The sequence below is a fragment of the Westerdykella ornata genome, assembly GCF_010094085.1.
Source record: "Westerdykella ornata strain CBS 379.55 unplaced genomic scaffold EI97scaffold_4, whole genome shotgun sequence".
Lineage (NCBI taxonomy): Eukaryota > Fungi > Ascomycota > Dothideomycetes > Pleosporales > Sporormiaceae > Westerdykella > Westerdykella ornata.
This window is the reverse complement of record NW_022986854.1, coordinates 1,345,651-1,369,340: the sequence shown is the minus strand read 5'-3', so window position 1 is coordinate 1,369,340 and position 23,690 is coordinate 1,345,651. Positions and strand designations below refer to the sequence as shown.

The window sequence follows — 23,690 nt, the reverse complement described above, 5'->3', positions numbered from 1 at the left end:
GCCACCAAAGTAAAGACCTCCCAAAAAGTAGCAGCAAGAGGGCCTAGGATAGCGGGGCTGAGAGGTATGTATAAGCTCGGAGCACGCGCCTGTACTTGTAGAACACGAGCGAAACGGGCTGCGCCCCGGGCGTCAGGCTGACCAGTGGAGGATTCGAAGTGTGAGCTCGATCGCTTACGCTCGCCACAAGGGTAGGGACCAAAGTTGCAGTTGGACCCGAGTTGTATGTAGTATAGGACCAAACTCCGGTATACCTAGTTATTAGATTCTGTGATTCCCGAGTGCTGTTCAATGCGATGCCTTTGCAATCCGACGGAGAGGAGTCTTTCTGTGTTACTTTCAAAGAGGCGGCGGGCAGAATTGGTCATATCATATCAGCATTGTTCACAGACCCAACACGTATCCGGGAGTGCACGGTGCAGGAAGGATGGTGGTGTAACACTAGAGGGAAGTAATCGAGGCGCAAGCGGAGAAGTATGGGAATTGGAATGTAGATGCATGCGACCGGCGCGGTACCAGGCAGAAAGAAGGCTGCCTCCGCTGAAAGACAGGGCAGTGCTGAACTGGGACTCTAATCAGTGCAAATAACGAACGAGAAAAGGCCAACGGTGTTGTGATCGGGCTTTGAGGCCGGGGATATTCGCTGCGCACGGTCCGCACTGCAATAAGCAGCGCTCGGGCCCGTAGTAATATTTTTAATATCGACTCGGTCGCACACCCCGATCATGGAAATCTCACGAGCTGCTCATTGGCGGTAAGGCCGATGGAATGTTCTGCTGATGTTCTGGCGGCCGTTTTGCGGTGGTTTCACGTGGTCGTGCATTTACCCAGAAATTGGCCCCCAGATTTCGTACAGTGGCTACCCAATGCCCATAGCTTAGAGTGGCCTTCTCCTTGACGTCATTGGATGGTGTGAGCGATAGTATTGAGGAGGCGTTTCTTCGTTTTGCTTTCGTGGCGCTGCATTCGGAAATGGGAGATTTGGTGTGTACGATCGTGCAGTAAAGACAGGGGATATGGTACCAATTCATTCAGGTCTTCATGCGCGAGTGGCAAGTGCAGCCCTATATTGTGTAGCTGGGTGTCAGTAACGGAAGACCAATCAAAAACCGTAGATGAGCTTACTGTTGCACACTTCAGCGCTACGTCCAGGCGCCGGCCGTACATATTGTGTTCAACGGTTTCCGCATCCGTCTGGTCCAGCATTGGTGCTATCAGCCTTTGACGCCAAAGGTGACCGCGAAGGAGCGTAGCCGCCACACGAGACCTGGGAATTGATACCCCTCTACTCTGGCTCCCTCAACCACGCCCTCACCCCTTCCTTGGTTAAATAGCTATAATCGACATGAAGTAGTTTCGCTGTTCTCAACCTCTCCAACCCCTCCAGCGTCCAACTTTGACAATTCCACCCAGATGATTCGCTCTTATCGATGGGTGTTTCCCTCAAGACCTGTTCCACCCTCTCCAAGCTTGCCTCGTCGACCTCTCCAACCTCCAGCTCTTGAACGACAGGTCCTGGGCCCAATGTCACGGGATCGGCGCCTTTTTCTGCACCAGGATAGTAGAAGGCGCCCGGCATGACGCGAAGCTGATGTGCGATGCCTGTTCTGCTCCCCTCGCCAGGCTTGAGCGGTGTTGGGAGATGGAGAAAGAAAGCCCAATGATGTGGCTTAATTTTGCCTGTGACGGTGTCTCTTCCGCGGTCGTAGGTGACGATGGAGAGCGTGTAGTTGGACATATGGAAGATCTAATTCTGGTGATGGGGTTGGAGATGGAACTAACGGGAACACGGGTCGTCCCGCAGCGCTAGCCTTATCAGCGGTGACAGATCACTGCCAAGCGTTGCTTAATAAGTCTAGTCCCTCTCCACGACGACTGTGGGAACGGGAGATAATTGATGCCAACAGCTTCGAAATAACTGTGAAAAAGTAGTGATATCTACAGCTAGTGTACAGTTGGCTTATCTTACATTTGTGTCTACTCTATGAAGAGCGTGGAATCTAGATACTATGCAAGGGCGGAATGGAACATATACAACGTGTGCAAGAACGCGCGTTATGGCTTTTGCTCGGCGGCGAGGCGTGAGCGAAGCGATGTCCTGGCATGGCTCGGAGCCGTTGGGGAGCGGAAGACCTGGCGTAGAATTGCTCGCCTTGGCATTGATATCCTGCTGTAGAGGACCACGGCGCCCGTTAGGAGAGCCAGAGCGCCAGCTTGATGGGCAGAGGCCAGCCATGTCGGTACCATGTAGATGAGCGTGCTGATACCCAGAGCAACTTGTAGAGAGACGAGGTGAACCATTCCCATTACCCCTTTCTTTGCGTCCCTGGGAATGGTGCTACGGACGGCACCGGAAAACCGCGTATAGGCGAAAAGGGCCATCACGGCAGTGAATGTGGTCGTGGCCAGGATGCGATGGTCCAGTTGGACGAGGGAAGGGTTCTCCAGCATGTTGCGCCACCAGAGATCTGACTGATCGGGGACGTGGCTGTAGAACGGATCGAACAGCTCTTTCTTTGGAGGGGTAAGACCAAGACCCATGTATGGGAACTCGTTGTAGATCAGACCGGCGTCAAGTCCCGCTACCAGAGCTCCCGACATGGCGGTTGTGAAGACGAGGAGGGCGAGAGCAAGAACGGAACCCCTGAAGACGCGGAGTGCGGGATGCTTCAATGTCTCCAAAGCTTTTGCGGCTTTTTCGGGATCGGCCAACAATCTGTGCTCTTTCAAAATCGATAACCCAGACAGCAACATGGCGACATAGACTCCAAAGGCGGCCCCGAGGTGGGCCGTCAGGCGGTACTGGCTAACTCGGGGGTGGCTTCCAGGAGCAAAAAGATCGTCGCGGAGCCCGCTCTTCACCATCCACCAACCGAGGAAACCCTGAAACCCTATCAACCCGCATATTCCGGAGAGTTTCCAGGCCATTGACGCTGATACTCTCCTCCGCGCGATGAAGTAAATAGTAGGCACGAGAAAAGTGACGCCGATAACACGACCCCACAGGCGATGAATCCATTCCATCCAGTATATCTTCTTGAACTCTTCAAGGGTCATGTTGGGGTTGAGAAGCTGGAATTCGGGCGAGGCTCGATATTTGGCGAATTCAGATTCCCAATCATCTTGGCTCATCGGAGGTCTCGAGCCAGTGACTGGTCGCCATTCCGTGATACTGAGTCTAGGGAGCGTCAGTAGAGGATTTTGAGGCATGGGAGAAACATACCCTGACTCCGTGAGCCTTGTGAGCCCCCCGAATATTACAATACCAAAAACACTCGCCGCGCTCCCTAGCAGCCAGTATGCGACGCTTTTGTCAGTCGTATTAGGAAAGCTCGACGCGCGAGCCCTAGTCTTGGAGACTGCTTCCGCGACGGAAGCTTGAGGCGCGCGACTTGCCGCGGCAGAGGATTGGAAGCGTATGAACTGCGCAACAGATGGTTGGCGGAAAGCGGAGATCCGCGGTGTTGTCGAGGTCGAAGAGCGGAGGGGGAAATTGAAGCATGGCCGGGGCGCGGCTAGCCTGTGAACAAGCTTGGAAGCGGCAGTCCTCAAATGAGGACATGCGTGGAAGAACGAAGCCATGGCGACGCTGCCAGGGAGAGGCCGCGAAGCTGGGAAGATGTTGAAAGTCGCTTGGAGTTTGGTCTTGGCGGTGGTGGATCTGCGAGCTCCCGCGGCATGACAGGCCTTACCCTGCTAACCACATGGCCGACCCCGCATCATCTGGTCTCCCTTGAGACGGTCACTTCTCCGCCACACGACTCCCTCAACGGCCCATACAGTTAATGATGCTCCCGCGATGCATCGCAGGTCTACACATGGCCGCGGCCCGAGTGACCGCGCGTCGAGCGAGCCTGCAGGAGACGACGATGCGGAACCCAGCAGCTCTTCTCCCGTCTCCCTCTTCACGTCTCGTCCCTTAGCATACTCCCGGGCATCTGCGAATATATCGACCATGATGACTTCGTCCGCGCATCGCGACTTGCAACTTTCCAGTGCTCAGAAAGATGCAGACGACCCCTCCTCTCCCGTCGACGCTCGGCGCGAAACGGAGCCAGGACCATTCGAATACACGAGTCTAGCTGTACTTGCGGCGGACGTGGAAGTGGGAAACGCAGGTACCCCATCATATAGCAAAGCGTCTGGGCCAATGTACCTGCGAGGCACGCTTTCCTATGCCCATGTCCGTTCTGGCCGCTAACAACGGGATAGCGTCCAGCGAAGCTATGCCACTCCCAGACCACATGTACAGGCGGGGATTCCTAGAGGGACGCCATTCAGACATCACTGTGAATGCTTTCGGAAAGAGCTACAGCCTCCATCGATTGGTGCTTGACCGCGCTCCGTTCTTCACAAGCGCGCTTTCTGAACCCTGGCTCGAGAGCCGGCAAAAGGAGATCACCATATATCCTGATCAGATCGATAACAACATAACGCAGGCGTCGTTTGAACTAGCAATCAAGAGACTATATGGTTATGATATCTCCAACGAGTGTGACGGCGAGGCCATCGGCCTGTTTGCTACTGGTTGTTGGCTCGAGACACAGGATCTGGTGGATCTCGCGATTGAGTCCATCCTGCGTCAGATGACACCAGGGAGTCTTGCGCCGCTTATAAGACTGGTTACGCACAACTATTACGGCCGTTCCGGTGATCGCATCCTCGAATCGGCCAAAGCGATGCTCAGCCGGACCGGATGGGAGATGCCGTTGAGATACTGGGATGGCATGCCCGGTGATGTGGTCCGAGAGCTAGTCGCCTCGGATGGCTTCTACGTGTATAGTGAATGGGATCGATGGGTCCTTGCCAAACGTTTGCTAGACCGGCGGCTTCGGCAAGCGGCAATGCATTCTGGGTTGATTGAGCGAGGGAAGAGCATACCCAAAGCGCCCGATGGTCTCCGCCTCATGGCAATACGCTTCAACGCAGTGTATCGCCAAAATTCCATGACGCTGGGTCAGAGCATGTCCGATCACCATGCTCCTTGGGTAAGTCTCTATACCGACCCCGACATCGAGCCAATCCTGGTGCTGCTGGACGAGGGGATTCATTATATGCATATGGAGTACGAGCAGTTGGACTTCCTCAGAGGTGTTCGTGATATCTTTGGCCTCCCTGTGCTACCTGAGAAAGTCATTTCGGACGCTTTGTGGCAACAACTCGCGCTCAGGCAAATGGTACTCAACGCCGACGAGTCGGCACAGGAGCTTGGATTATGCAAGACGCCACCCCAGCCATCCAGTCCTCCGCTCAGGTTCAAGGAGAAGCAGAAGGCTACCATATCCTCAGATGACACTGAGTCCGACCCTCAGGCCGAAGGCTGGGATGGCACTGCCAAACCGCGGAAATTCTGGATTCCCAGCTCTGACTGTAACATCGTCCTCGGAAATGGTGCTGACCCTGTTGTGACAACGTCGCACTCCTTTCAGCGACACGCGAACCGGCTCTCTGCCACGATTCAGCCCGAGGACGCGCAATGGGCCACTGACTTTGCATCGTCACCAGCGAATATGGCCAACCCGAATACGAGGGCCGACCCTCTATCAAGGCCAATCTCTGCTGGCGGCAGTAACGCTGGACAGCCGAAGCCGTTTGCGTTCACGGAATTTCCCCCCTTCCGCTTCTCTGCAGAATTTCCAAATCCCCGTAGCTTGAAGGAGAAGAAGAGAGTATACTCGCGCACAGTGTTCTATGCCGGCTCACTCTGGAACATTTACATTCAAAAAGTAAGGACGGCGAAGAATGTCCAGCTCGGTGTCTATCTCCATCGTGCGAAGGAGCGCGAAGCGGATGAACAACCGGGCAGCGGCTTATCTCAACAAAACACCGGCTCCGTCGACGAGAGGATTGGCCAGCTAGAAAGGGCTATGATTCTTCGCAGTGAAAGGGGCCGACGCGTCGTCAGTGCCCGCAATCTTGCTGTAAACTCGACAATGGGAGGAGATGAGGGTGGCAGCGGCAGCGAGGCAGATGCAACCCTTGTGGCTACTGGATCGAGAAACCATCTCTTCGCGTCCAGAGACACACGGCTTAACCGCGACAATGTATCTGCGGCCCGTTGGTCATCAGCCGATCTCATCCGCTCGGCTTCGCCCGTAACCACGGCAAGGCAGTCACATTCAGTGGATACGTACTCGGCGTCGGATGAAGACTCCAGCGATTCGCATGAGGACGAGCCAGCGTCAGCATATCCCAATCCGAGTCTCGTAAGCCACGGATCACGGAAGTCTCGTGGTAGCACGCCGACACTACCTCCGTATGTTGATCGGCGGCCGACCATCAAGACATATTTCAAGATATACAGCCCGTCCAAGGGAGGCAGGGTGCTGAGTATCTACGAGAGTGCGCCCGACCGCTTCAACTTCAGTCAGAGCTGGGGTTGGAAGAGCAGTACGTTGATGTTGGATGAGGGCGTCGTTGGTGGGAGCGCACATAGCGGTAGCGATGACTTTGGCGAGGTATCCGGCAAGAAGAAGAGCGAAGGAACTTTGAGGTTCATGGTAGTGATTGGGAATTTGTGATGCTGGGTCGAGCTTGTTGGTCATGGTAATAGCGAGCACGAAAGGAAGGCCTCCTATTCTGGGAGTACTGTCGCTGACTAAGCGTGCATTCAGTCACGAAGTCGTTGAAGTACTCCGTACACACTATCATAGGCTATAGCTATTCTGCAGCACTGAAAGCCTGGATTGCCAACCTGTCCCGCTATTGAATGTCGTGAGTTTTACTAGCAACATCTGCACGGGAGTGCTCGATGTAGCTTTGTGTCGCTCTGCACGTGGCTCGGTAGGGAGCATGCATGTGCGGTATGGAGCATAGCTAGGCGAATCATGACTAGTAGAGGCATCTGAAGTCCGAGGCATCTCGTAAGCGACTGTCCTTGGTCGGTTTCTTGGTTCAGACATTTGCCGTGCAGCAGTCCCGCTTTTGCGGTGCGGTCGTGCCCCAAGTGTGTTGCTGCTGTGCCGCGGAACTCGGACTCAGTCCGAGAACGGGTGAAGTCGGTGGCAACCTTGGGAAGCGAGCGGGACTTCCCTCAACCTCCACCTCCACAAAGCTGTCAGTTTTGCCAGTGGATGGAGTGAACTTTTTCTAGAGGTTGAAAGTTGGGGGAGAGGAGTGGGCGTGGGGAGAATTATCCGGGGCCCCGGCCGGGGTGTTGGTCGCTGATTTCTTTTTGACCTGCTAGCGATAGCTTATACCCGCCAAGTGGGGATCTTATTCACGCCCCCGAACGACTGAGTTAGCGCCACGGGCTTATTCCTTTGCCTGTCATCTTCCATCACTCCTTGCAGATATCAGAAGATCTCGTATGGAGTTCAAAGTCACCGTGGGATAGACCTCACGAGGACGCCCAACAGTGGTCGTCAGCTCACTGCATTGTATGCAGTTACACGAGCGCATGTGCATCGTAGAGACGGCTCATCGTGCCGTTCCTCCTGCCATGCTGCAGAATCATGGCCGGCTACAAAAGCCTCGACCAGATCCCCGTTATCAACTCGATAACGTGCACGGTCGTTCCACCCTCAATAATGAGCGATTCACCAGGCCAGACGAAGTGACAACCAAACACCCAAAATTGCGCCCTTTGATTTTCATCTAAGCTGATTCCCAAACACCGCGTCGCTGGAGAAGCAGTGCCTGGAAACATCGTTCGCAATCTGCACCCCTGCATCTTCACTTTGCTGATTCCTTTGACCCGGGAGCCGCTGAGGCACTTCAGAAAGCTTCCATCGAATTATTGCAGGCCATCATCTGCTGCATGCGCAGAACCTCATCCTTGAGGATGGTTGATGTGGCACCGCGCTTCCGGACTGTGTTTGACGCCGCCACATTCGACCATTCACTCGCTGATGTTGGCGCCACTGGCAATTTATCCGCCTTTAACCAAATGATCCTCCCTCGGAACCCTGTGCTTGTCCGCCCACCCCCGGCCCAGTGACACCGAACTCACGATCTGTTTTCCAGACGGCCTTCAAGTCAAGCAGAGACTTGAGCTTCTAGAATGGATTGGTCCATGCATTGCTGGGGCCAGACGGCCTACGGGTAAACTCCCTGCGTGCTCGGATGCAGGTGAGGTGACGGCTGGATCAACCAGGAGAGTTTATATCATGGACATCACTCCCACCCTCAGGTCGCTAGCAACCGATAATCGTATTGACTTCGATACATCGCCATGGCTGACAACGCGGTTACGAAGGGCCACTTCAAGGTGTGTGGGAAGGAGTTCCCTGAAGTGACCTGGTTCACGCGCTCCAACCTGCGAGCTACTTACTTGCTCCTCTTCTTCGTCGTGTTGACCAGTGCTACCAATGGTATGTTAAACAAGTACCTGTACGAAGAATAGTTTGAGACTGACGCTTCACTAGGTTACGATGGATCCATGGTTAACGGTCTCCTGTCGCTGGACCAGTTCACCAGCTACATGAAGGGCCTGTCCGCCTCCATCAAGGGTCTCTTCTCCGGAATCATGTTCTTGGGCTCCCTCCTGGCTCTGCCCATAACTCCCTACATTGCCGATGGACTGGGTCGGCGATGGGGCATCTGCATTGGCTCCATCATCATGATCTTCGCCGTTGTGCTCCAGAGCGCCTCGGTGAATTTCTCCATGTTCATTGCCGCCCGTTTCTTCCTCGGCTTCGGTGTTGCCATTGCCCACGGAGCCGCTCCTCTGCTCATCACTGAGCTGTGCCATCCCCAGCACCGTGCTATTTTCACCACGATTGTAAGTCATCAACGAAATAAGAGGGATGGGCGAGCGCTCCTAACCGTCTACTAGTACAACACCACCTGGTACCTTGGCTCCATCATTGCCGCTTGGCTCACCTACGGCACCAACCAGATTCCCAGCCAGTGGTCTTGGCGTATCCCCTCCATCATCCAGGCTTTGCCATCCATCCTTCAGATTACCTGCGTCTGGTTCGTCCCCGAATCCCCCCGTTGGTACATCTCCAAGGGCCAAAATGAGAAGGCCCTCCACGTCCTCGCCCATGTGCATGCCGAGGGCAACGCCGATGACGAGCTGGTCCAGCTTGAATTCGAGGAGATCAAGGAGACGCTCAAGATTGAGAAGGAGGCCGAGCAGACTGGCTGGCTCGAGCTGTTCAAGACCAAGGGCAACCGCCACAGGTTGCTCATTCTGATTTCCGCCGGTCTCTTTTCTCAGTGGTCGGGTAACGGTCTCGTCTCATACTACATCACCGGCGTGCTTGACGGTATTGGCATAACGGATCCCGACACCCAGCTCATCATCAACGGTGTGTTGAACATCTGGAACGCGATTGTCGCCATCACCATGTGTAAGTTTTCCTAATCATATCACGCACCTCGCCGTTACCTAACAACAATCTCCAGGCTTCTTCGTCGAGAAGGTCGGCCGCCGTCCCCTCTTCCTCATCTCCACCGCCGGCATGATGCTCTGCTTCGTCGTCTGGACCATCTGTTCGGAGCGCTACGACGCCACCAAGGTCAAGGCCAACGGCAGCGCCGTCGTCGCCATGATCTTCCTCTACTACACCTTCTACAACATGGCCTGGTCCGGTCTGCTGGTCGGCTACACCGTCGAGATTCTCCCCTTCTCCCTCCGCGCAAAGGGCATGTGCTACATGTTTGCCTTTGTCGATGTGGCCCTCTTCTTCAACACCTACGTCAACCCCATTGCCCTCGAGGACATCCATTGGAAGTACTACATCGTCTACGTAAGTCCATATTCCCGTCTATTATTTACACACAAGAGGCTAATGCAGAACAGTGCGTCTGGCTCGCCTTCGAACTCACCTTCGTCTGGTTCTACTACATCGAGACCAAGAACACGCCCCTGGAGGAAATCGCCAAGCACTTCGACGGCGATGCCGCCCTTGTTGGTGGCGCTGCTGCAACGGAGAAGGGTCGCGTCCTCGAGCAGGAGATTCACGAGAAGGAGGCTGTTGGTGAGCATCAGGAGAAGATTTAATTGGTAGGATTACTCTGGGAGCGGAGGGCAGTGTAATTGGATTGGGTGCTGCAATGCACCCTGATGTTGGATGATCATAATGCCCTGTAATACATTCTTCACACAATGCTTGATTCGAAGGGAATGTCTTATCGTGATATCCTCGCACTCTTCTTCGCGTTCTGGCTATTCGCTGGTACCCCCCAACGCTTCCATCTGCAGAAAGATGCAGCGCACACGCGCCGATCTCCCAACAGCGCGTCACCCGCGCCGACGTCGCGATTTGCGGCACATGCATGGGTCCCAAATGGGAATCCACGGTATTTACTGGCGGCCGGAAAGTTGGGTACGCACACATAGGAAACGTGCATGCATGCGTCTTTTTCCCTTTCTTCTCATCTTCTGGAAGCCCTACTCGAGGGTAATAATGACAGGCATCGGGGCGCATCGGCCGGTCACTAGAGTGAACGGCGTCTGGGATACATAGGTACATGTACTCGTCGATATGGGATCAATCTCGACGTTCAACAAATCCGCCCCTTGGGCGTTGATTGCAGATTCAGTATTACTGGCGCACTGAGGGGGGTATTGAAAGGCTGTATGGATGCACTGGGGAGTGAGCGACTTGGACATTGACTGAGCAGAACTTCGTAATAACTGTTGTTGCTCAATTTCTTTCTTCGCTGGGGCGTCGTTTTCCACGTCCCTCGCAGTCTTCCCTTTCCCAGACCCCGGTACCTGTCCTCCCAGTAATCAATATAAATTCCTGCATGCCGAGTCGGGTTGAAACTGGGTTTACGCGGGCACTACTGGCAGTTACTTGCGGCTTGTTTCGCAGACGCACGTGCGGATGGCAGGGTAAAGGCTAATTGTACTTGGCTTCAGATCTAGCGGTTCTTTAATATATTAGGCGTGGGGGTTTTGGTAGTAACTAGATGTGGTTAGGATGGGTATGTATGACTGAAATGTAATGGAAGCGTCTATGAGATGGATAAAGAGGAGGGAGGTGAGGATGCTGTGGTACTCGCACCACATGCCAACTAGAGGTCGGAAGTGTGAGGGGGGTTTCCTTTGAGTGTGGTTGTGGAGTATCCGTATAAGCGTTCGAGATGAGTACGGAGGAGAAAGCCGCGGTTCAGAGTGGCTAAGATTTAGAAAAGGTTCCGGGTGGCGGGAGTATTCTATAGTCTCTGAAGGAAGATGGAAGGTACGTGATGCGACTCTCAAGTAGGTTCAGTTGAATAAACATCTTGGCCATCAAGCCCTCTTTTTCAACAGAAGGCCAGATTAAGTAATAGATGTATTCTGTATGCATTTTTCAACGTTGGATCAGGTCGTGGGTCATTATTGCACCTTAAATGCCCAAGTATTGTTCGACTTCCACGGACATATTATATACATCCAAAACGCTACATCCCAACATACCTCCAATCAAGCTTACTAGCATGCACGCCTTTCACCTGAACGGTCTTCTTCACCCCAGGCACAAGATCAAACCCATTGTCGCTCAACCTTACACCCTGACGCTCACTGAAAACAAACCCCTTAACTGGCTTGCCCACAGTGACTGTAACAGAAGCCCCGTCATCCGAGTACCTCATCTGGACATCTCGGTCCGGAAAATGAAGATATTTTATCGGGTCCGGCCACGAGATGCAGTTCGATATCTCGACGGCTTCCACTTCTAAACTGGCGGAAATGACAAAGGGGTCTGCGGTTCCTGTGTTGTATGGCGTATGTGGATCCGTCAAAGAGGGCGGAGTACTGGCCGATACGACCTCCGTGGTTCCGTTGAGTTGAATGTCTTTGTAGAAAGTGAGCTCATCAAACACCTCCTTGCCAGTCCGGATGGAGATGAACTTGACGACTATTTTGGCCTTGACCTCTTCCAACTTGCTGCTTGAAACCCAAACAGCGTAGTGCACATTTTCCAAGCACTGGGTCGGGTCTATATGCCCCGTATCCCGTTTCCACAGCTCGTCAGCTGGCCGCTTCGTCCAGTCGTGCATGCTTCTCGCCACCCCAATCACGATGGGCTCCATCTCTCTTTTTATCGCATAATAAGCCGGCTTGGGGACGAGATAGTAATCAACAACGGACCAGGACACCGTCGGCCAGCAGTCATTTAACTGCCACACCAGCACACCACCGCATGCCCTTTCCCCACTCCGTCCCCAATCTCTTCTCCACGACCTATACGCCCAACCCATCGCATCCGCCTGCATGACCTGAGTCAAATGCGCGAAGCCAGGAAAGTCCGCCTTCATCCGGAAGTTCTCAGCCACATACGACACCAGTCTACGCTCGTGTCCGATCGCTTTATTGCGGAAGTCCATAGCCATGGACCCAGGATACCGGTCCTCTTCCCTGGTGATACATTTCTCCAGCGTCTCGAGATGCGGGTACGCCTCCATACCGAATTCGGACACGAAGCGGCCGCCCATGGCCGGGAAGCGCTGATAGGGTTCCATGGAACCGTGCCATACGTTCCACTGATGGATATCGCCGATCGTAGGATCTACCTTGAGCGTCGTGCTCTTGCCGTTGCCGAATGGAGAACTGGGATGGTACGGCGTGCCGACTGCCTCTTCCATGACGACCTTGGGCAGGAGATACTCGTAGATGTAGCGGGCGGGGAAGTTTGTCTGCAGCCAGGCTTCCGGGTCGAGGTTCTCCACGTCGTATTGGAGACCGTAGCGCTCCACTATTTGGTAATCTTCGTTGTTTCCGCACCATAAAGCTATGCACGGATGGTGTCGCATGCGTCGGGCATTCTGGCGCGCTTCTTGTTCTACCGATTTGAGATAGTCCGCGTATGCGGGATAGTTGGCGCAGGCGAACATGAAGTCTTGCCAGACGAGGATGCCGAGCTCGTCGCAGGCTGAGTAGAAGGCGTCGGACTCGTATATACCGCCGCCCCAGACGCGGATCATGTTCTGGTTGCTTTCAGCTGCCAATTGAATCCATTCATGGTACCGCTCTGCTGTGACACGGGTGAGAAAAGAATCGGCTGGTATCCAACATGAACCGCCGGCGAAGATGTCGACGTTGTTGACGCGGAAGTAGAAGGACGTGCCGATGGAGTCTTTGTTTTGGATCAGCTCTACCTTTCTGAAGCCAATTGTCTTCGAAGCGGAGTGGTATTGAACATTGGATACCGCATGACTGACAGAAGCCTTGATGTCGTAAAGCGTTTGATGGCCGTATCCGCGAGGCCACCAGAGTTCAACTGGTGCATCGACGGAGAAACTCGCTTCGAAGACACCGTTACCGGTGTGCCGACCTTTATAGACCCCTCCATCATCGTATATTGCTTTCTCGGTCAAAGAGAATGTCACTTCCAGCGCATCAGGCCGTTGCCCTTCCACCTTGGCAAACAACTTGCCAGTGACCTTCGTCAAGTCATCACTGAGCTCATACTCTACCCAAACGTTGTCAATGCGGTAGGCATATGACTCAAGTGTAATAGGTTTCCAAGGCCCGCAACTCATCAGGATAGGACCCCAGTCCCAGCCCCAATGATACTGCGCCTTTCGCACTGGACCCCGCGACACTTCCGTCTGATGCACTATGAAATTGTGTTCCGGATGCTGTCTTACTAATTCCAGTCCTTTCTTCAGGGCAGGTTCAAAGACAATCTCCAATGTATTTTCCGTTCCCCCAGCCCTGATCTCTGAGGATACATCAACGCGATACTCCAGGAACATGTTGTCGCTCTTCAAGATCAGGTGCCCATTTAGGTACACGGACGCGAATGTGTCCAGACCTTCGAATTTGAGGGTTGTTTTCGTTTGCTCTTCTGAGATGTCCTGAGGCGTGGGGAAGGTGGTCTGGTACGTCCATGTTTCTTCGGCGACCCAGCGGACGGAGAGTTCATTCAAATCAAGGAAGGGGTCTGCGATTTTGTGGTTCTTCAGGAGATCTCGGTGTACTTCAGTGGGCACGTTGTGGGCAGGGAGGTAGGTAGAGGACGAGGTGAGATTGCCCTGCTTGAACCTCCAGTTGGAGGTCAGAGGTGTTGCAATATAGGCCATGGCAGGCTATGTCGACTGGAGATGGTGAAGGCATGATGAGTATTGGCTTTTTCCATGTTGCCGATAGCGGACGATTGCATGCGCTTATGCTTCTAAGGATGCGGGGTGCATGCTGTTGGCCAATCATGACGCGGTAGGCTTAATTGTCACACAGCACCCGAATAGGAAATCAGAATGCATTTGCAAACCGTACGATTGAACGCCAGCATGTCGCTCAGCCCCATAGCTTGGTGACGATGGTGAAGAGGTGGTATCGTCTAGCACCTCGATCCCAACAAAGTAGATATGTATGAGAAAGCTCGATTCGCATTCGGAACACGATGCAAGTAAGCCCCCAAGGAAGATAGTGGCGTGTAAAGCGATAAAAGCGTCAATCTCACTTCCCTAGCGTCGCCTAGCTATCTCGGGACGTTCCACGCGAATCTCACTCACTTCTCGTCGCTAATGCAAGCCGTGCTGATGTTACACCGATCAGCTCTGTGGAAGCTTGCGCACGCGACACGAGCACACCGCTATTCTGCTTTTCCCGGACGGCTGAAGCTTGGTTGAAACGGTGTATGAATAATGGCTGAGAAGGTAGCTTGGGTGAGATGGGGAACCGGTGCTTTCACGAATTTCAGATACGGGGTTTATCAGGTCGTAAGAGTAAAGATGTCATTTCTATTCGTGTCGGGGCAATTGAATGCCAATGCCTTCTCTAAATCGGAAAATGGGAAATGCTGCACAAACGCCGCCAGGTACTCAATAGTTGCAAATGTGGGAAACAGAAAGTGCGAGGCAAGTTCTCCAGTCGTCGAAAACCTGCAGGCTTTGCCACGGCCGCCCCGCAGAACTGCAGTGCTCGTGAAAAATGGCTTCGGCTTCCATCTCCACATGACGGAGGCTTCCAAAAGTAGAGGAGTTGGGAAATTCGAACGTTGGATCTGCTGAACCGGTTCAGCATGTTGCATAGTAATGGCCTGTAATTCTCGTGCAGGGTGCCCGTTATGCGCTCAGTAAACCGTCACTGGGAAAGTCTGCATATCTCGAACGATAAATGCAGTTTCGCGAAGAAGTCTTTCAAGTGCTTGTCGGGGAGGCTGGAACGGAATATGGCACACTGGATTCGCGGTTCGGGTTCCCGCGATAGACACATTGCCGCTTGTGTGATGGCCAATCGATCCTCTGGCAGTCCTTGGAGCAATAGTAGACGGAAGCGCATGCTTTGCAGTGGGACAGTCGAGATCCATCCGGCTTGGTGTGCTGCCGACAAGTCCCGCACGCTCTCACTGCATTTCGGGTTAGACTATGCATTGTCCAACGAAACAAATAATACTACCTTCTGGAATTGAAGTCAGGCTGCTGGTGGATGTTGGAGAAACGGAATTTGGCGTAGTGGCGGGAAACGGTGTATAAATGGTTGGAGCCATGCCGGCGGCGGCGGAATCGACTCTGGCACGATTTCCAACACGAACGTTCGTGGTCTCCGGCACATTTTCCTCGCTCTTGACTTCCTTGACTTCTTCAATTACATTCTCCTTTCCAATCGGCTTTGCAATAATTGAAACATTAAGAAGAACGGAACGAGCAGGCATTGATACTGAAAATTCCAATTGAACGCCGAGAATGCAAGACAGGATATGTTGTATTCGGGAAGGACGACGAAATGCGATGAAGAGAAAAGAAAGACAGAGGGATTTGGGGTTAAAAAGGTTTGCGGTGACGCTCATGAAAAGCGGTGTGAGGGTTTGACAGCTTAGAATGCACGGTCTCGCGCTAGTCCTGAAGGATATTAACGCTGACCGCTGCAGAGCTCCGCCGAATCATGTGTCTCTCTTTTTCGTAGGCTTCCAATATATCCAGTTCGAATACTCAACGGTTGCCAATAGGTGGATTCCGAAATATGAAGGGCATTGGTTGTGAAAGTGAATTGGAAGGAACAATGAACACACCTTGCGGTGAACACCAGCTTCTACGCCATAGCATAACCGCTTAAGCTTCAGCCTAGCAGGCTAGGACACATCGATAAGTCTCACGCTGACATACCCAAGCTGAAGCTGATGAAAATGAAGGTGTATCTGATAGTGAACCGCATTCAGCTTCCCGATACATGTGATGAACCCTGCGCCACCAGATGTGGCACAGGTGGAACTCACGTACCCGGCCATCTCATGATGCTTGCCAGAACGGCGTATGAACTGTGTTGGCGACGAGTTTATTGTGTTCCACAGGGCGCGGCACCTCAACTGAGGTCCAGGTTGTGGGTTTAACAATTACTGCCTCTTCACTCGGAACGCACTCATCACCAGAGTTTCGGCCACAGAGGCAATAGCACGTCCCCGTCTCTTGGTCGCTTCAACAACATTGGAACAGAAGAGATAAGTGTAGATGATGAAACTTCGTGGTATAATAAATTGCTCCCCATCTGCTCTAATCTCCCCAGTATGCGCTTCAGCCGCACGACCTTCGAAAAATAGTGCCCTACCATGTGTGATTTCGACTGTCCACGCGAAAAGCATGAATCCATCAACCAGGTAACAAGATCATATTCCATTGGCTCTGCCATACCCTCTTTTGGCATGCACAGGTACAGCGTAGGTGATGGCACAGGATTAAAAAGCAGTACATTCAGCTCTGGCTTTCACCGTCCTCGCTTACTACTCGATTGCACCTCGAACAGTATCTCGCCGCTCTGATGCGGGGGCCTTATGCTGATGAAGCACCTTCTTAGTGTTCCTCGTGCCTGCAGACCCGGCGGCGTGAGATTGGCGCTCAGCAGACCGCGCTGTGTAAGAAATCAAGCACCACACGAGGTCTTCCTACACAGCATGCAGTTTTTACTAAAAAATACTCCCCATTTTCTAGGGAAAGTCTTAAGCCTAAGAGCCCTATTAGAATACTAGCGTGTAGCTTAGTAGCATAAAGGGACTTATATACAATAACTATATGCAGTGCAGAAGCTTTGGATGCGTAGAAGATACAGAGCACGTTTAAGTGAATTAGATACTTAGAACAAGAAAGTGTAGTTGTTCAAGTCGGAGCGACGATCTGCCTATCACGACCTAGGAACCCTTCTGGGAATGTGGCAGATCCGCACAGCCACAGGGCACCTCCAGGCTTCCCTCACCCTCACGATCTCGACACGCCGATACTCACGCCTCAACAGCAGACGGGGAACCCCTTCATGAACCAAGCGCTCCAATCAGCATCCAATTCCTGCAATTCCCCCAGACGCACCTTCAGATCGCACACGTAACCTATACACACCCATCAAATCTCCCTGCCCTCATCTGGAGACCTCAAGCGCTCGCAACGTCAATCAACCAGACTAGCATCCCAACTAAATGATGGAAACATGCATCAGGAGACATCTCGAGACTCCTCTAAGCGATATCAGAACGGAACAAAGCACCTAGCCATGAGGACTCGAATGATCCCGCGCGCTCCCGTCAAGCTCACCGGCGACACCGGTAGGCTGGGGCATGCAAATACCCGCATTCACTAGGCATCGCTTATCCCTTCTGCCGAACCTTGGAACATGCATGTAGGCGACCGGTGACTGTGCTGGGTAAACCACTATCTTTTTTCATGATTTTTTCTTTGTGGTTATTGAGGCGCATCCTGCGACTCTTCTCTCCCGGGCGTTTCGGTCTGCGACTCACCAGCGTTCTGCAGCCGGGTATTGTTCTATCTCCTACCGCGTAGAGGACTCGCATCGCGACAGCTAGCATCTGGCAATCCACACACCGGCTCTACATCTGACGACGTCGGGTTGCTTGCGCATCAGGCACTTCAATATCTAAGAGTAAGAGCACACCGGAGGATCGGCAACAAGGTACCATGACCTCCTACAAATAGAGAACTGGCGTACGGGCCGATCGTCGCAGACCGAGAGGCCGATTCGTCGCCTTGTCGTAACCTGATTCCTTGAACTCGCTTGATCGATGGCCAGCACACGACGCTCGCCACCAATGTGCGATGCGCGAACAGTTGTTCGTTCAAGCCACCCAAGTAGGAGTTCAGCTCGGTGCTGGACTCGGTGCTGGACTCGGAGCTGAGCTGGCTTGCTACGTGTATGACGGCACGGTCGAGTACCCAGTAGATGGGCGTTGTATCATAACACAGTACGGCATCACGCAATGCATCACGCTTTACTGGCTTTTTTGTAGATGAGGTATCAATCGATGGTTTGTGGGAGGCCTTCGTTCCAGGTTTGAGAGTTCCCATCACGTGCATTTACATTCACCCTCAAATGCATTTCCGTATTGGGAACAACAGGCGTGTTTACTGTGTAGGCCAGCGGAGTTTCTTAGAACTGCATCCTTTAGTCGACGTGTCCACTCTGAAACTAGACTCTGCATGTGACAACCCGAAATCCTACACCGTAAAACAACAACTGGGCGTCACCCGGCACCGCTCACTCGCCTTGCCAGTAATAGCACATTGAGAAACACGATACGTGGAGGCTACCTGTCCTGACTTGACCAACAACTCCGAATACAGACACCGTAGCCATCTTGCAGAGAAGATCGAGGCTTGCTCGACTCGATTTGATCTGCCTCATCCATCGCGTTTAGCTACATAGTGAAATGGAGTTTTGATGTCGTCTCGCTTCGAATATACTTGTGTACAAGTACATAGTAAAGTCGCATTCCAGCCCCTCCCTCCCTTCCTAGGGTCCCTCCCTCCCTCCCTCCCTTCCTCGCCGCACTTCTCCAAAGCCATGCAGGGTATCGATTCGAAACCAACCAAGAAATCCTGTAAAGAACTGTAAAAGTCATGCATCGATGACTCCTCTCCAATCCTGCATACTCCTGAGGCAACAGCACGCTATCGATAAGCCCCCCCTCTTCAACCCCCGCCAGGCCCCAACCAGCCCCAAGACCCCTCCCCTCCGCAGAAACCCTGATTTTCACCAGGAACCTTGGAACTCACCCCCCAGCATCCAGCCCTCCCTACCTAGGTACAAGGAAAACAGAGCCTGAGCGCCCTCTTCATCAACACCTCTAGACCCTTACGCCCTTCCCCTTCTCCCCTTCCCGCTTCCCTCACCTCACCCTATTTCATTGCACCTAGATGTGCGCCTCGGTAGCATGCATACATGCCCAGGTTCACAGCTTGTTGGGAAGAAGTGGAAGAGGCAGGCGAAGTGGAAGAAGCACCCAGTTCATCATTCATCATTCTTCGCATGCGCCTTAGTCTTCCACCCTATTCTCAACGATAATAATCGTCTGGAACTCAGGGTAATTTTAGATGACTTGGTGGGAGTTGATGTGCGCAAATGCGCAGTCTCTTCTATCCCCCGCCGCCGATACGTTCGAGCGAAGAGGAGATTAGGTGGAATCGCTGCGAAAGCTGTATGTGCTGTGTACATGGCCAGAGTCTCGCTTCTGGCCGATTGGATCGGTTGCATGGGGTTTGGTGGTTGAGGGGGGTCGGGTGCCGTCAGAGTCATCCATGGATAGATAGATGGGGGACTTTGTTCGATAGCGTTTGGCGGGGTAATGATTCACAACCATGCATCCTCTCCTGCATGTAGGAACTCTCAAGGTCGAAGCGAGAAAAAGTTCAATTCGGAAAATGCAAGTACGTAGACGATGGACAAGTCACAGAGGGCAGCAAAAGCACAAGTTTATCGGTAGATAATTTTCAATTGTTCGGCTATCTTGAGGAAGTTCCTCCCTCTGTTCCTTCAATCCCCGACGTCATCTCCCACCCTTGTCATCCCTTCGCCTGGCTATCAACCCAGGCTCACTGCGGCGTTCATCCTCCCCCCTCCTTCCTTCCTCCTCAATCCTCCGCCCTCACAAATGGGCAACTCGGCCCGAGCGTATGCCCTCCATAACAAAGGTAAGGTGGTAAGGCAAAGGTTGCAAGAAACTAAAACCCAGCAAAACGCAATGCTATCCCGCAAGCAGAGCAACAAGGACCAAAGATCAAAACTTGCTTTATGCTGAAGTGGTTTTTTGGAGTGCAACCGCGCGTCGACTGTGCGCGTGCGCGGAGCTGTTGTTGGTGGTGCTCGTGCTGCCGAGGGGCATTCAATGCATCCCGTCGTAGTTCACTCGGAAAAGATTGAATAACAGGGAACCCAGAAAATCGCTTCACCGGTAGTATCCAGACAGACGGTGCTCACGGAGATCGCGTGCCGACGGCTCCCGCACCTCAATATTGTACTTCTTCGCATTGCGGCGCTGCGTCTCGAGGTCCTGCTCGTAGAGGGAGCCACGCTTGCGGTCGAGAGAGGTGTGGATCTCGGCGACGGGGAGCGCCGTGGCCTTGGTGGTGTGCGCCGGCAGGACATCGGGCCAGTCGACGATTTCGCCGGAGCGAGGTCGACGCTTGGTCTTGGTGGGTTGCTCGATCTTGACGGAGCGTGACCGCTGGGGCACGCGGGCCGCCACGAAATAAGTGCGGTCCATGGAGACAAAGGGAGTTCGCGACCGGTGGCGCAGGCTACGCTCAATGGCCTTGAGGAGACCCTTGACTTGGTCGTAGCCGGCCGGGATCTCGACACGGACGAGCTTGTTGTTCTCCTCTTCTTCTCTGCTGTACGTCTCGCCGTCGGCGCCCTGGTAGATGTAGCGGGCGACTTCCTGGGCGAGGCGGTGGCCCTGGTCGCAGAGCTGCTCGTGGTTGCGGTGGACTTCGTAGGGGTTCTGGCAAAAGGCACACTTGCGGGCGTGCGTCTCGAAGTCGTAGGCGGCCCAGCTCTCGGTGTTGTTGACTGGCCGAGAGACGGCGCTCACGGGATCGTGTAGGAAGCCGACCATCCGGTCCTTCTTGGAGGAGGACGAGGACGTCTTTGAGGATTTGGAGTGGATGACGGTAGGCATCGTGTTCTGGCGGGAGAGGGAAGGCATGGTGGTGGTGGTGTGAGAATTGGTGAGTATAGAGCGCGGCTTGATAGCCTTGGTGACTGAGGGAGTGAAGGGTGTCTCGAGTGCTGTGATGGAAGCCACTGTTGAAGCAAAGGTTGATATTGCAGAGGGGAGATGTCTGGATCCGAGCGGGAGGAGGTCCAGAGAGGTTTAAATAGTGGGTTTGGAAAGGTGTATGTGGTCAATCCCGAAAGGTGGGCAGCGGGCGTGGATTATATCAATGTTTCTCCAAGATGACCAGGGTGCGGATGGATGCCTTGTGCACACGGCGGTGCAGGCAGGGGTCTTCAGGCCGCCGCCCTTGTCATCCGCCGCCCACCGCGCTTGGGGGGAGCTCTGGAGGGCGGTCGAGTCTCGCATGACGACACACTCCGAGTACAGTACCTGGCACACCGAGCAGTCAGAAGACAGCCGACAACCACACCGAGACGCCGCCGTCATTGGTGAGATTCGTTTGGGAGGGAATCTCGAGACGACGCGACGAATGCACCAGCAGCCGCGAGCTTTTGGCCCGACCCGCGAGCGAAGCGCGCAAGAGGGCAAACATTGTCGTCCAGAGAAACAAGAGCGCTGTGACTCTTCAGAACCGCCAAGGGTCAAAGGGAAACACGTCCGTGGGATGTTTTGGGAATGTTTGCAGATTCAACAAGAGTCAAGACTCCGCCCCAGAATGGCGTGCATGGGGAGCTTGTTGAGGAAGAGGGTGAGTGAATGATGAACCGCGCGGGGTGCAATTCACCAGCCACGGCCCCCATCTTGGCGCCCTGATACAAACTATTGGCCAATGAGAAGCCTTTCGATGACCGCTCAGCCCCTCGTTTGCTGAATAACCCCTGCGCCTCAGCAAACGGAACTCGCCGTTTCGTAAACATTCAGCGAGCTAGTCCGAAGGTAGTGTAGCGTAACCGCCGTTTCCCTTTTCTGGCCATAGCGCAGTTTGCGCAGAACGAGCGCACACGGTGAACACCGCCAGCACTGCCACAGATCATGGTGACATGAAGAACATGCAATTTCCTCGACACGAACAGCTATCAGAGCATGCCTCAATCCCCAGGCCGCCCGCTCCCTTTACCTCTCCCACAATAATAGCACTGCCTCACGCCCTTCCCCCACTGTGTCCCCAGGCCGGTCCCGTCACCACCTTACCCCCCTGGCTCACCCACCGTGGCCTCACCGGAATCCGCATCTTGGCCTTTTTTGTCAGCCGCGAAACAGCACGGCCACATCCTTTGTCCAATGATGGACACCGTGGCCCACCGAACAGCATCCTGCGCCCATCGCGCAGATGCATGATGCCGGCAGTGAAGATCCCCGCCGACGCAGTTATCCGGAAAGGATGAGGCGCGCCGTTGGTACAGTACAAAGGAAGAGATTCGAAACCATTATCTGGCCTGGACTTTTTGTCTTCTTGTCTCAAACAGCTGGCCTAACAACAGATCCTCTTCCTTTGCCTCTTCCTTTCACCGGTGTCGCCTTTACGGGATCAGCCAACAAAGGCAAATGTCTGTCTCATGAGCACTTGTCAAAGCCTGATGGCACTTGGTTATGACTCTTCCAAGCTACCCCTACCCCTGCGTTCCCGACAAACTCGGCGATGCGGAGAAGCGGAAAGGGCTGACCGAGGACCGGGAGTCGCCGTTCGTGAGGCTCGATAGATGATCAGGTGTTGCCGTGCTTCTGCTGACAATCGGGTGTCGGCGTGAGGAGAATAGGTGGCTAGACATGCCGAGATGGAAACCTGCCTCAAGCTGATGACTCCACTACATAAACACCCTCATCATCAACGAATGGTCTCAATCGCTGATAAATAGTCCAGAGCCATCATTACACGTTCCTACGCCGTCTTATCAATCGAGCTTTGCTGGCCTGCGCCACGGTCTCAGTTGCCTTGCGTCCGGCATGCAGCGTCTGCAATGTGCATACCCGCTCGAACAGCGCCCTTGGAACTACTGCACACCTTATGGCGTGCATACGGCTATATCCTGTTGATGCCTAGGAAAGTTTCCTTATGCAGGTCAGGTCAGGTCCAACACTGTCCTACCAAAGGCGTACCTAGGTACACTTGATAATCAGGCACATGGGAGCAAACTTTTTGAACCTGCAGCCTTTCTTCTTTCCCCCGTGATTCCGGAATACCCTTTTGGTATATGATTGCGAATGCAGGTCCACGCCTCGGCTTGTGGCTTCTGTTGTGCTACATTCGCAAGGCAGCAGCAGCAGCCTAGAAGAAGGGGAGCCCCCATCACCTGCTACGAAGGGCTTTTCAAGATGACGCGTCTCTTGTTAGAGACACCTGAACGACTTGGAAGTCTACAGTCTAGGACAAAGGCCTACAAGGCGGAGATGAGGAAGGACATTCCAACCATATGGGAGATGGGTTGTAGCACGTGATCCATCTCTCCTTCACCTAATCCGTCTCCTTTGCCGTCCGCTCCTGCAGTCAAACCTCTTCAAGCTCAAATTCGTCAAGCTTCCTTCACTTCCACCAATATTCCTCATTCCCCCTCCAACCCCCTTCACCCACGCGTCCATCAAAGTCGCAGCACTGTTTTACCATCCCCCAGAAACCTCACATCTGCTTTCGCGCGCTTCGTCCTTCAAACAAACAATCCGTTTCAATAGCTGTTTCCGTATGCGTTAATGCAGGAGCGAGGTTGTGCAATGGTACTACACACTCGCATACGCTTGGGAGTGGAAGTGCCTTGCGTGAAGCACGCAATATAGCATTCATTCCTCTCATAGCGGATAAGAATGGGAACATGATAGCCTGTCAAATGAGCATCACAACTTCGGTGTGAGAGTCTTAACGCCCAGGTGCATAACCAAAGCCGAAGTTTTAAGGCTCTCCGCGCGCCTATGCACCATCGT

At 53.5% G+C, this 23,690-nt stretch overlaps 10 protein-coding genes across 10 annotated transcripts; 5 read left to right on the top strand and 5 right to left on the bottom strand.

Annotated features, from left to right (window-relative positions):
• Window positions 1-1,158: 1,158 nt before the first annotated feature.
• EI97DRAFT_227746 (uncharacterized protein) lies at window positions 1,159-1,896 on the bottom strand. The gene has a single exon (XM_033793920.1). It carries the CDS (start codon window positions 1,736-1,738, stop codon window positions 1,286-1,288), a length of 453 nt encoding a protein of 150 aa, XP_033656652.1. The 5' UTR covers window positions 1,739-1,896; the 3' UTR covers window positions 1,159-1,285.
• Window positions 1,897-2,055: 159 nt separating this feature from the next.
• On the bottom strand, window positions 2,056-3,582 carry EI97DRAFT_448820 (electron transfer protein 1, mitochondrial precursor; the record flags this gene model as incomplete). Its single annotated transcript, XM_033800183.1, has 2 exons — window positions 2,056-3,178; window positions 3,224-3,582. The coding sequence occupies 2 exons, from the start codon at window positions 3,580-3,582 to the stop codon at window positions 2,056-2,058; spliced, it is 1,482 nt and encodes a 493-aa protein (XP_033656651.1).
• Window positions 3,583-3,730: 148 nt separating this feature from the next.
• EI97DRAFT_431325 (uncharacterized protein) lies at window positions 3,731-6,697 on the top strand. Its single transcript, XM_033797907.1, has 2 exons — window positions 3,731-4,163; window positions 4,213-6,697. The coding sequence occupies exons 1-2, from the start codon at window positions 3,956-3,958 to the stop codon at window positions 6,519-6,521; spliced, it is 2,517 nt and encodes an 838-aa protein (XP_033656650.1). The 5' UTR covers window positions 3,731-3,955; the 3' UTR covers window positions 6,522-6,697.
• Window positions 6,698-8,056: 1,359 nt separating this feature from the next.
• Window positions 8,057-10,051, top strand: EI97DRAFT_227702 (hexose transporter protein). Its single transcript, XM_033793919.1, has 5 exons — window positions 8,057-8,312; window positions 8,367-8,722; window positions 8,777-9,296; window positions 9,352-9,695; window positions 9,749-10,051. The coding sequence occupies exons 1-5, from the start codon at window positions 8,174-8,176 to the stop codon at window positions 9,947-9,949; spliced, it is 1,560 nt and encodes a 519-aa protein (XP_033656649.1). The 5' UTR covers window positions 8,057-8,173; the 3' UTR covers window positions 9,950-10,051.
• A 1,286-nt stretch (window positions 10,052-11,337) lies between these two features.
• Window positions 11,338-14,195, bottom strand: EI97DRAFT_492646 (glycoside hydrolase; the record flags this gene model as incomplete). Its single annotated transcript, XM_033802326.1, has 2 exons — window positions 11,694-14,195; window positions 11,338-11,648 (listed from the first exon to the last, which is right to left on the bottom strand). Exons 1-2 carry the CDS (start codon window positions 13,960-13,962, stop codon window positions 11,338-11,340), a joined length of 2,580 nt encoding a protein of 859 aa, XP_033656648.1. The 5' UTR covers window positions 13,963-14,195.
• Window positions 14,196-14,956: 761 nt separating this feature from the next.
• On the bottom strand, window positions 14,957-16,042 carry EI97DRAFT_227681 (uncharacterized protein). Its single transcript, XM_033793918.1, has 3 exons — window positions 15,894-16,042; window positions 15,281-15,723; window positions 14,957-15,230 (listed from the first exon to the last, which is right to left on the bottom strand). The coding sequence occupies exons 2-3, from the start codon at window positions 15,669-15,671 to the stop codon at window positions 15,022-15,024; spliced, it is 600 nt and encodes a 199-aa protein (XP_033656647.1). The 5' UTR covers window positions 15,672-15,723; window positions 15,894-16,042; the 3' UTR covers window positions 14,957-15,021.
• Window positions 16,043-18,901: 2,859 nt separating this feature from the next.
• EI97DRAFT_431322 (uncharacterized protein) lies at window positions 18,902-19,547 on the top strand. Its single transcript, XM_033797906.1, has one exon. It carries the CDS (start codon window positions 19,035-19,037, stop codon window positions 19,368-19,370), a length of 336 nt encoding a protein of 111 aa, XP_033656646.1. The 5' UTR covers window positions 18,902-19,034; the 3' UTR covers window positions 19,371-19,547.
• Window positions 19,548-20,045: 498 nt separating this feature from the next.
• On the bottom strand, window positions 20,046-20,714 carry EI97DRAFT_448816 (uncharacterized protein; the record flags this gene model as incomplete). Its single annotated transcript, XM_033800182.1, has 1 exon — window positions 20,046-20,714. One exon carries the CDS (start codon window positions 20,712-20,714, stop codon window positions 20,046-20,048), a length of 669 nt encoding a protein of 222 aa, XP_033656645.1.
• Window positions 20,715-21,889: 1,175 nt separating this feature from the next.
• EI97DRAFT_431320 (uncharacterized protein) lies at window positions 21,890-22,609 on the top strand. The gene has a single exon (XM_033797905.1). The coding sequence runs from the start codon at window positions 22,108-22,110 to the stop codon at window positions 22,369-22,371; it is 264 nt and encodes an 87-aa protein (XP_033656644.1). The 5' UTR covers window positions 21,890-22,107; the 3' UTR covers window positions 22,372-22,609.
• A 362-nt stretch (window positions 22,610-22,971) lies between these two features.
• On the top strand, window positions 22,972-23,588 carry EI97DRAFT_431318 (uncharacterized protein). The gene has a single exon (XM_033797904.1). The coding sequence runs from the start codon at window positions 22,980-22,982 to the stop codon at window positions 23,211-23,213; it is 234 nt and encodes a 77-aa protein (XP_033656643.1). The 5' UTR covers window positions 22,972-22,979; the 3' UTR covers window positions 23,214-23,588.
• The last annotated feature ends 102 nt before the right edge of the window (window positions 23,589-23,690 follow it).

What these genes read in the sequence shown, in the direction of transcription:
- EI97DRAFT_227746 (XM_033793920.1), bottom strand. Translation starts at nt 1,738, where the DNA reads ATGTCCAACTACACGCTCTCCATCGTCACCTACGACCGCGGAAGAGAC.
- EI97DRAFT_431325 (XM_033797907.1), top strand. Translation starts at nt 3,956, where the DNA reads ATGATGACTTCGTCCGCGCATCGCGACTTGCAACTTTCCAGTGCTCAG. An exon ending in TGGGCCAATGTACCTGCGAG is followed by an intron (nt 4,164 to 4,212) that starts GCACGCTTTCCT and finishes ACAACGGGATAG; the next exon opens with CGTCCAGCGAAGCTATGCCA.
- EI97DRAFT_227702 (XM_033793919.1), top strand. Translation starts at nt 8,174, where the DNA reads ATGGCTGACAACGCGGTTACGAAGGGCCACTTCAAGGTGTGTGGGAAG. An exon ending in GTTGACCAGTGCTACCAATG is followed by an intron (nt 8,313 to 8,366) that starts GTATGTTAAACA and finishes ACGCTTCACTAG; the next exon opens with GTTACGATGGATCCATGGTT. An exon ending in GGAAGTACTACATCGTCTAC is followed by an intron (nt 9,696 to 9,748) that starts GTAAGTCCATAT and finishes AATGCAGAACAG; the next exon opens with TGCGTCTGGCTCGCCTTCGA.
- EI97DRAFT_227681 (XM_033793918.1), bottom strand. Translation starts at nt 15,671, where the DNA reads ATGAGCGTCACCGCAAACCTTTTTAACCCCAAATCCCTCTGTCTTTCT. An exon ending in CCTGACTTCAATTCCAGAAG is followed by an intron (nt 15,231 to 15,280) that starts GTAGTATTATTT and finishes CCCGAAATGCAG; the next exon opens with TGAGAGCGTGCGGGACTTGT.
- EI97DRAFT_431322 (XM_033797906.1), top strand. Translation starts at nt 19,035, where the DNA reads ATGCATACATGCCCAGGTTCACAGCTTGTTGGGAAGAAGTGGAAGAGG.
- EI97DRAFT_431320 (XM_033797905.1), top strand. Translation starts at nt 22,108, where the DNA reads ATGCATGATGCCGGCAGTGAAGATCCCCGCCGACGCAGTTATCCGGAA.
- EI97DRAFT_431318 (XM_033797904.1), top strand. Translation starts at nt 22,980, where the DNA reads ATGCAGGTCCACGCCTCGGCTTGTGGCTTCTGTTGTGCTACATTCGCA.